The 9,937-nt window shown below is 40.9% G+C and overlaps 1 protein-coding gene and 1 long non-coding RNA gene across 4 annotated transcripts in view; one reads left to right on the plus strand and one right to left on the minus strand.

Moving 5' to 3' along the window:
• The window catches only part of LOC116706321 (uncharacterized), a 15,379-nt gene extending 12,379 nt beyond the window's left edge, over positions 1 to 3,000 (plus strand). Inside the window, exons 2-3 of the long non-coding RNA XR_004336203.1 lie at positions 288 to 293; positions 2,825 to 3,000. This is a non-coding gene — a long non-coding RNA (uncharacterized LOC116706321). The remainder of the gene's footprint in view (positions 1 to 287; positions 294 to 2,824) is intronic.
• Positions 1 to 9,937, minus strand: part of si:ch211-243j20.2 (uridine-cytidine kinase-like 1) — a 27,460-nt gene that overhangs the window by 1,781 nt on the left and 15,742 nt on the right. For 2 of the 3 annotated variants that reach the window (XM_032543073.1, XM_032543075.1), the window contains exons 8-14: positions 6,571 to 6,590; positions 5,258 to 5,356; positions 4,906 to 4,999; positions 4,618 to 4,680; positions 3,648 to 3,770; positions 2,294 to 2,401; positions 483 to 639 (exon numbers count right to left, since the gene is read on the minus strand). In XM_032543073.1, the coding sequence (XP_032398964.1) occupies positions 483 to 639; positions 2,294 to 2,401; positions 3,648 to 3,770; positions 4,618 to 4,680; positions 4,906 to 4,999; positions 5,258 to 5,356; positions 6,571 to 6,590 (664 nt within the window). Of the gene's footprint in view, positions 1 to 482; positions 640 to 2,293; positions 2,402 to 3,647; positions 3,771 to 4,617; positions 4,681 to 4,905; positions 5,000 to 5,257; positions 5,357 to 6,570; positions 6,591 to 8,661; positions 8,679 to 9,937 lie in introns of all 3 variants that reach the window. The other variant, XM_032543074.1, reaches the window with a different exon arrangement.

The raw sequence follows: 9,937 nt of genomic DNA on the forward strand, positions 1-9,937 counted from the left end.
TTTAGGGAAGTTTGTGTATTTCTTTTATTTAGATTATTTTTTGGCATTTTAGGCCTTTATTTTCATAGGACAGCTGAAGACATGAAAGGGGGAGACAGGGGGGAATGCGTGCTCTACTAGGTGAGCTAACCAGGCGCCTGAGTTTGTGTTTGAGTCTGTGCGTTTGTTCCTAATGTATATTTGGTAACACTTTCCTGCCATGAACACATGACACTGTCATGACACATGAACTCTAAATTGTCATGACAAAACCGAATGACACTTACGGTTATGTCTAGTTTATAAAGATTGACGTTCATGACCGTGTCATGTCACTCTTATGTAGATACCTTCAAGTAAAAACGAACTGTATATTTTTCTTGTATGCAACTATAAAAGTGCCACTTAATTCTTCTAGCTGACATATGAAGGCAAACTACCTTATGTAAAAGAGCTTCTTGCATACTTCAAATGCAGATGAGGGGAAAGAGAAAGCTCCTCACCGATGCCTGGTATGATGTGGAACTGGTCGTTGACCTCCTTGTCCACGGCGGTGGTGATGATGCGGACTTTAGGGAAGGCATACGCCACCGAATGAACGCCCATCTCTGCCATTAGCAGGGACAACAGGAAGATCTTATCCTCTGCTACATCGTGGTCCTTCAGAGGAAAATGATTGGGAGGGGCAAGAGAGAAGAGAATGAACATGAACAAATGAAAATACCCCATGAACTGGTTTCCATACGTTCACCCTCACCGGTGGAAGAGATGGAGGCGTTCAAATAGAAAGTTAAAGTGTGTTATGTGCTTATTAGGAGAAGTAATTCCACTCTTGGTTTAGAGTATAAAGTCACATGATCCTGCGGGGCCCGTGGTGGAAAGAGATATGGTCCTGCCGGTCATCCAACTTTGGAAAGCATATTTCTGAGAATTTCTCCAACGCAGGTGTGACAAAGATTTTATAATAAAATCTACAAGAAACAGTTGGAGCTGTTCAGGATTTTGCAAAGTTTGCTGTGATTTAACTAAGCCTCATAGTGAAGACTATATTATAGTGTAAAGAGAAGTACTTCCACTCTTAGTTATGGGTAACTAGAGTACAAAGTCCTATGATCCTGTGGGGCCTGTGGTGGATGAGATAGTAAAGAAATAGGGTTCTGCCGGTGTAGAATCCGCACCGTACTGGTCAAGAAAGTTTGAGTTTTTATGTAAAGCACTCTGAATTTCCCTATAGCTGAAATGTGCTATACAAATAAAGCTGCCTTGCTTTATTAGGAGGTGTGACGAGACACTTAGCGCAAGAGACCGAGACAAGATTTTATCATAATTTTAAAGAACCTTAAATTTAGAAATAGGACTGGAAAAAAGTCTTTACTCAGAGAACCAAGGTTACAGCTTAACCAGGCATTTCATTGCAGGCTGCTCTTGTATTGATTTATGACCATTTTAAGACAAGGGGAGAACATTTCTCTGTTTAATATCATTAAAAGTAAAGTTAGGTTTCGCTTTCTGCTTCTGACTTTTTTTTTAAAAGACAGAAAGAGACCGAGCCATGCCAGTACAGCGCCACACTGAACTGCACACTGCAGTGTGTGTGTGTGTTTGTGTGTGTGTTTCAAGCACAAGTGAGAGAGAGACACAGACAGAGAGCGAGACAGAGAGAGACACAGACAGAGAGACAGAGACACAGAGACAGAGAGACAGAGACACACACACACCATACCCTCTAACATTTTCACTCTGCTACCGCTCTGCAAAAGTGAACTCATAGTTAACTTTGGTGAACAGGCAGGGGATCTTCTATGAGAATTTAGAGGTCCAAGCCAGACTCCTCTTCAAATCCCGATGTATTATACGACCAACCAGGTAAGACTCTACTGGCTGCTGCTCTGCACTTGTGACCGATGTCCCAAGTCAATTTTTACCTTGACGAGAAGTCTCGTCATGTTGTAATCTCACGGGATCTTCTCATACCTCTAGCGCCTATCCATCCCGTTTAGGACGGACCCATCTCCCAGAACAAAGGATCTTGGGCTGAATGGAACCTGGGTCCTTGCAATCTGACATAGGTCGTCATGTAGCCCGTTCCAAAATTCCTGGACATTATCACAGGACCATAGGCCATCAAGTAATTGGCTGTCCTCTGTCTTAAGGTTTATTTAATCAAATTAATTTCCCCAATGGTAATAGAATGTTGTCTCAGCACACCACTTCAGAAACATAACGACTGATAAAATGAAGAACATTTATAATATGCCATTCGTATGTCAAGTGTCTTAATAAAACGACAGCCGTAGACAATGTGTGGACCTACTAGCAGCACTCGGACAGCCATGAGAGCAGCAGCTCCGGTGGACACGGTGCTGTCCATCAGGATGACGTAGTCTTCACTGAGGTCTTTGGGCAGCCGAAGGTAGTGAAGCTGAAGGAAGGAGACAAGACAGCACATAGAATTAACAATGTGCAGATATTCTAATATTCACGGCCTGTACCAATCAGTTAATGGCTAAAATCATTAAATCCCTGCAAGAAAAATCAGTTATCAACTCATCTTGAATTTTAATTGGTTGCATTTTGTCAGTTATTGTCAAGGTATGTTATGCTTTAGGAGAAAAAAGAAAAACAAACAAGCAAAAGTGTTTAATGTCAGTGTTAGGATGCAGATTGGATACCAGAAGCCTAAAACCCCGCAAAGTAAAGCATAAGATATTTCCATTTTAAGTTTGTATAAGTTTACAATAATAATAATAATAATAATAAGTTTAATTTGCCTCATTACTGTCCTGAATTGTTTGAATAAATAATGTCAAACACTTTGATTTGTAACTTTTTTGTTGTTGAAAAGTGCTGTATAAATTAGGGATGCACCAAATCCAGATTTTTTGGGTTCGGCCGAATACCAAATCCACTGGTTAAGATACTGCCGAATCCAAATACTGAATCCTCCGCCAGTCCTCAGTCCATTACCACAGTAAACACATTAATGAAATAAACAACGCCCACAGCAGCGTATTTTTCATTTTATTTGGCTGCTGTCTGTAGATTACTTCATTCACAACTCGTATTCTTCGGATGTTTCATCCGCAAATGTTTTAACGATGTGTATTGTTTGGGGTCCTTACCACCACGAGACAGGGTAGCAGCTGTCCATGGTCCCGCTACATGTCCTGCGATGCCATGTTACATCCTGCTACGCTCTGCGGTGCCCAGCTACGTCCTGCTGTGCCTTGTAACGCCCACAGTGCCCTGCTATGCTACAAAGAACTACTACAAACAAACTCTTCATTCTAATCCCAACCGGTCGTCAGACACCGCCTCCAAAGAGCCTGGGTCTGACCGAGGTTTCTGCCTAAAAGGAAGTTTTTCCTCGCCACTGTGGCAGTGTTGCTTGCTCTGGAGGAAACTACTGGAACTGTTGGGTCCTTGTGGATTCCGGAGTGTGGTCTAGACCTGCTCTATCTGTAAAGTGTCTTGAGATAACTCTTGTTGTGATTTGATACTATAAATAAAATTGAATCCATGATGTAATTTCATTCCTACAGTGATGAAGTCTTGTGACACTTTTAAAGTCATTACATGCAGCTGATACTTTAGAGAGGCAAATACAATATCTTTGTACTTCCTTTGTACAAACGTCATGTGACAATGGCCCTAAGTGACTTGTGTACCTCTGGTTCACCGGTGTCATGGTTGGTCTGGATGAGGATCTTTCCCAGTCTGATGTCTTTACACACAGCCATCAGCGCCTGCTCCATTGTCTCTCCTGCTCTCAGGATAGAAACGCCTGTGATCTGCAAAATAAAAACACACATGAGGAATTTCAGGAAAATTTAATGTTTTGATAATATTTACTGGAGTGCGCGCAGCTTAAAGATCATCATGGATCCGATGATCATTTTGGAAGACCTAAAATATCGGCACGAAAACGTCTGCTCTGAACGCTACATTTGGCGGCTGTGGCTCACTGGTAGAGCGGTTGTGTCCTTGGGCAAGACACTGAACCACGAGTTGCCCCCGATGCTGCTCCATCGGAGTGTGAATGTGTGTGAGTGTGTATCTGATGAGCAGGTGGCACCTTGTACGGCAGCCTCGGCCACAGTGTATGAATGTGTGTGAATGGTGAATGGTTCCTGTAGATGTAAAAGCGCTTTGAGTAGTTAAGACTAGAAAAGCGCTATATAAATACAGCACATTTACATCGCTCAGTACAACAGCTCAAAGCCATCCATGTCTTCAAATTAATTGCTAAAGTGATGTTTTCCTATCTTTTCAAACAATAAACTTGTGTTATTTGTATTCACAGTTACATTTCTTTCTTTCTTTTTTTTAAAGATTATTTTTTGGGGTTTTTCCCTTTAGTGGAGAGACATGGAAGGGGGAGAGAAATGGGGGTTGACACACAGCAAAGGGCCGCAGGTCGGATTTGAACCCGGGCCGCCGCAGGACTCAGCCTACACGGGGTGAACGCTGTTACTGGGTGAGCTAGAGCCGTCCCCACACTTACATTTCTTAACACAAGTTCTTGTTGTCCCTGTTTTTGTCACTAGGGTGTACAGATGGAGAGACTAAACAAGAAACATGAACTTGATGACAACAATGCTAATACTTTAATAACAAACAGCATAAAAACAGAGTTACCCTTTGACCGCTCAGCCGCTTGCCGTTATAGATGCCGCCCTGAGGAGTCTCCACAGACACTGGCTGGAGAGGGAGGAAAAACACAAAGAGAAAATTTTTTTTATAAAAAATACATACTCTACTTTTTCTATAACAATTATATTGTAACACCAAGATACAGCACAAGCAACTTGAAGCAGTTTTAACAGCAGAGACTAGATACTGTTCTTTATTTATATTCAACAAGAGTTAACCTTCAAAAAGAAGCAGCAAAACAGTTAATCTTTACACAAACACAAAAAGACTCACCTTGAGAGGCAGAAAGGACAGGGCATGCTCTATCAGAAGTCTCATTAATCTCTTGGAGTAGAAGATAAACTCGTCTCTGTTAGTCTCCTTGTTCCTACACAAACACACAGAGGGCAGGAGCAATGGATGGATGAAAAAGATCAGTAAGAAAATGGTAAGAGTTTGATCCATGATAGGCGAAAGGCAGGATATGTTAACCTCTGCTGCATGAATATTGACCCTTCATTTCAACATCTGTCCCTTTATGTGCTAACACTAGACTGCTGGATTACCTTCTAAGTATGAAAAATATTCAAATCTTTTCTGACAAAATGCGTGACACTGCTTGAGAGGCGCGAGTGTGTATTCTGACCTGATGATGGTGTGCATGCCGCGGACCTGCGGCGTGCTCTCCATCACGCTGAGGGTTTTGGGTAAAGGCTGACCCTGGTGAGCCGAGGCCAGAGCCGATCTGTGGAAAGCAACAGAAACAGTGTGACTGACGGGCAGGGAAGTAACATACTGTAGCAGCTGACTAAATATTTTCCTAATCTAATATTATCCTGGCTTTGTGTGTTAAAATGATCTTTTAATTTAAATCATTTCTCATATTGCTCTTTTTCAGTGAAAGGTTTTTAATTTAGAACTTAACTAATAGGACTGTATTCATTGATGTTTAATATTTTGATCGCTGAAGCGGCTAGTTGACATAATTGCTTGTCAAAAACTAACATTTCAATCCAACTTTGTTTTGTTTTTTGCCAAAATCAACACTGTTCACCTTAGCCTCCTATTTTCTCAAGGCTCTGGCTAAAGTTCAACACCATCTAAAGCAGGACTCAAAGTTTTACAACTAGTTCTCCAACACTGTTATAAAAACTACAGAGTCATGTTTTCCTGTGTTTAGTGAAGCGGATTGTAAAAAAAAAAAGTCTTCACATTTATTACATTTATTTATTCTGACTAGCATAAGAGCAAAAGTGGGACTACAGTATGTTGCAACCGTCACCTCACATAAGCCACAGCATCTTTGTGCAACTGGCCCCAGATTCTAGTTTTAGACAAGCTCCTATGACCTAAGAACAAATTTAGACGGTTGACATAAGTTTCGAAAATCAAACCATTCTTGTTAAGAACTTCGAACACAAGATGTGGGTCCTTCACCTAATAAGAATTTCATTCAAGTAATATATGTTTGGCCTTAGAGAAATCTATGAATAACTTAAATTGTGCGGTTGTCTGCAGAAGATTTAGATTACTGGAAAAGTAGCTGGGCACTTTGTGTCGCCATTGCCAGGCAAACAGTTTCAAATCATGACTAACGGTGTGTGTAATCACCTGGAGCCAACTAAATGCAAAACAAGAAATGCAGTTCCAGAAATTTGCAAATGTGGCAAATACACTTTCAAAAACACATGCTTAGAAAGTTAAAAGATTGATGAAACAAGCCAAAAATTCTACTTCTGCCGCTACTTCACAGCTGAGATTTGTTTTCTGCATGCTCTGTCCCTGCACTAGAAAGTAAGCATGCTTCGGTCTTTATGCCTGTGGCATAAAAGGCATTAAAGAGAGCAAACAAGGAGGTTGAAGACATTCGTTTAGTTCAATATGCACAACCTATTTTAACAAGTTCTAAAGGCCAGAGAGTGCACGATGCTAAAAGAGGATGCACAAGGTGAGCCTCACATATCCCAGCGGAGTTTCCTCTGAAGAAGGTGACAGACATTCATTTGATGAGATTTAGAGATGAAAAGTTGGGTGGAAGAAAGAGACAAAAAAATACAGGAGGGAAGATATACAAAAGGACAAGAAGAAGAGACAAAAATGTAAAGGAGAAAAGAAGAGAAAGAACAGTATTAGAGCAGTGAAACAGCTCCTCTACATCCCTGCTGTCCACCGCTGAACAAATACTTTCTAGTTCAGCCATTCAGTTTGGCTTATTAGTGGATTCATTTTAGGTGACTCAATCCATTCACACTCCTAGTAGAATACTTCAGAAGGTGAAAATACAGATCAGTCATCCTTTACTGCCCAGGTAGGTACACCGCTAACCACAGAGCTGCCTTGATTCCTGCACATTTAACAAACCGACCTGGAGCGAGCAATCTCTCTCTGTGTGTGTGTGTGTGTGTGTGTGTATGTGTATGTGTGTATGTGTATGTGTATGTGTGTATGTGTATGTGTATGTGTATGTGTATGTGTGTGTGTGTGTGTGTGTGTGTGTGTGTGTGTGTGTGTGTGTGTGTGTGTGTGTGTCTTATGATGCATGTCCACTAAGCACCTTTGTCAGTGCAGGTCCCATATTGCACATTTTACTCAGATGTCAGCGCCAGTGAGTGTTTTATTCAGGTGTGAAAACAGTTTTCTGCCAAGTAGAGTGCAGAATGACCACTAGTTGATTTATAGCCTGCTGCTTTAGGAAGTGGTGGACTGCAGTTGTAATTTCTAAAAGTCAAATGGTAACTCTACATGTATAAAAATATCTCTTCTTGACTTAAGAGCAAAACAGGATGTAAAAAGCAGGACTGTAGTACTCGAGTCCAGACTCAAGACGGTTTTTCTATGGTCTCGGACTTGCTGCTATTCAGACTTTGACTTGTCTTGGTCTCTGCCACTGGTCTTGCCAAATATAGTTTTTGGTCTCAACCGAGTCCAAAAGAAAGTGAAACACCAGCCCCGTGATAACCAATCACACACCAGATTATCTTTGCACGCCCTGCTAACGTTATTGTGATTCATTTTCATTGATTCACACACTGTAACACACAAAGATGCTAATTCTACCATAATCAAATTTGATTCGGTCTTGACCTGAACCTCTTTGGACTCAGTCTCAACTTGGTCTCGACTAGTCTTGGTCTTGGACTCGACAAAGGTGGTATTGACTCTGGTAAAAAGTCCCACTCTCCCCAGTGCTGGTCATGGTCTGTGGAACTTTGAAGTCGTAGACTCACCCAATGTAAAAGAAGTATTAACGGACTATTTTGGCCACTTAAGGGCAGCGGAACAAGCTGCAAACATTCTGACATATTGTCATCATGAAGTTGATTTGGTAAAGATGTTAGCAAACTTACTAGCATTTTTATTTAGTCATCACCAAACAAACTCAACCTTAGCTCTCTCTTGTTGTCTACCATACCTGAGGGAAATATCTGGGCATCGAGTTGCTAAACCAGGAGTGTCAAACTCATTTTAGTTCATGGGCCACATACCCCTAATTTGATCTCAAGTGGGCCAGACCAGTAAACCACTCCACAAAGACCAGAAACCGCAAGTTGCTTCTGCTACAACAGCGTTATAAGGCCATTGTAGGAAGAAAAAAAATAATGTTACAGACCCAGCAGAGAGATAATATTCCAAGAAAAAACTCAGAATTCCTCTGAGTTTAATGTGGTAATTTTGGAATGGGAATAAATTAATTTTCTGCAATGTTCACATTGTGCATCTAGTGGCCCTGCTTGGACCCTTTGGTGGGCTAGTTCTGACCCACGCCCTGTATGTTTGACAAGATGGAGACGGTCAATCTCTGCACTGACAGAATAAAAGGCTTTCGGGGCAAAAAAAAAAGCAAAGTACTTGCAGAAGTTAACCAGAACGATTGAATGATTAATTGATATGTTCATCAGTAATAGAAAAACAAAGTACGACAAAAACAAGACAATTAATTGTTCTGTCTTAGTTTTCAAATGAAGTGTGGTTGAAAATAGAATGAAAGCAGGAAGGGAAAGAAATAGGAGGAGGGAGAAGATGTAATAAAAAAAAAAGCAACAGTCATACCTCACAGTGATCTCACGCTGGAATGGTTAGACAGCATTCAGCATTCAGCCAGGCACGGGGAGCCGTGCACGCACAGGGAGACACACACACACACAGGGGGACACAAGAAAGAAAACCATGAGATGAGCCAATCTGCAACACAAACCTACAGAACAAAGCCAACATTTAAAGCAAAATAAGTGAGTAAATGGTTGTACGCTAAATGTAATGAAATGACTAAAGGGCCTTTAGCCATGCTAGCAGCTCTGTGAGGCTGCACTTTGATCTCAATGCGAACATCAGCAGGTATTAGGGCTGCACAGTATATCGTTTTTTAAAATCCAAATTTACAATAAACACACTGCGAAAGGCTGCGACATATCGCGAAAGACACTCCGATTTTTTGTGTTAGTTAAAAGTACATATTTGTAGAAAAATATGCTTTAAAATGTAACTTTTTCTTTTCTCAGTGGTGCCTTTTAGATTCAATGGTCAATAAAAGAATGTTGGATATTATTTCCTTTGATTGGTTTTAAATTCAACAAGCAATTTGTTGTAGTGTTGTAGTTGTTGTATTTTAGCACGATGCTCAAAGCAGAAGAACTGAGAACACTTTAATATCTTTATTTACAGCAAGTAATATTGTTATTGTAATCTTCAACAACATTATCGCGTATTTTCCACATATTGTGCAGCCCTAATAGGTATGTTCAATATGTTCACCATCTTAGTGTTGCATTTGAGTTTGTTATAATTGCTAATTAGCAGTAAACAAAGTAAAGCCGAGGCGGATGTCATTAGTTTTGCAGGTATATGGTCATACAGCAAAAATGGGAGTTACAATTGTGACCAGACGGCTGTGCTAGATGAAGTTAAGGGATGACCAATGTTATGACATTTCATCCTGAGAGAGACATGAATGTCTGAACAACATTTTGTGCCAATCCATGAAGCAGATGTTGAGATATTTCACTGGATAAGTGAAAGCTGATAAAGATAAACTGGTGACGCTACGACAAGAGACTGTGGGTCATGGCAATATCTCAAAAACAGGACAGTATCATGCTAACCTTATGCATGTCACATACTGCAGGTGTCGTGAATGTGAGTGTGAAAGATGTTCTGTGTGTTCTCGTAGTGGCCATGAATGATTGTGTTGAAGATGGAACAGATCATAGTTTGGTACAGATCATAAAGCCGGCTGACAGTGAGGTGAGGAAAGATGGAGGACACCTCTCCTGGCTTTATGTGGTCATTAATCTCAGGGATCTAGACCTCTGTGTTCACCGGGGTATGG

Source organism: Etheostoma spectabile, chromosome 18, assembly GCF_008692095.1.
Source record: "Etheostoma spectabile isolate EspeVRDwgs_2016 chromosome 18, UIUC_Espe_1.0, whole genome shotgun sequence".
In the NCBI taxonomy this organism is placed as follows: Eukaryota; Metazoa; Chordata; class Actinopteri; order Perciformes; family Percidae; genus Etheostoma; species Etheostoma spectabile.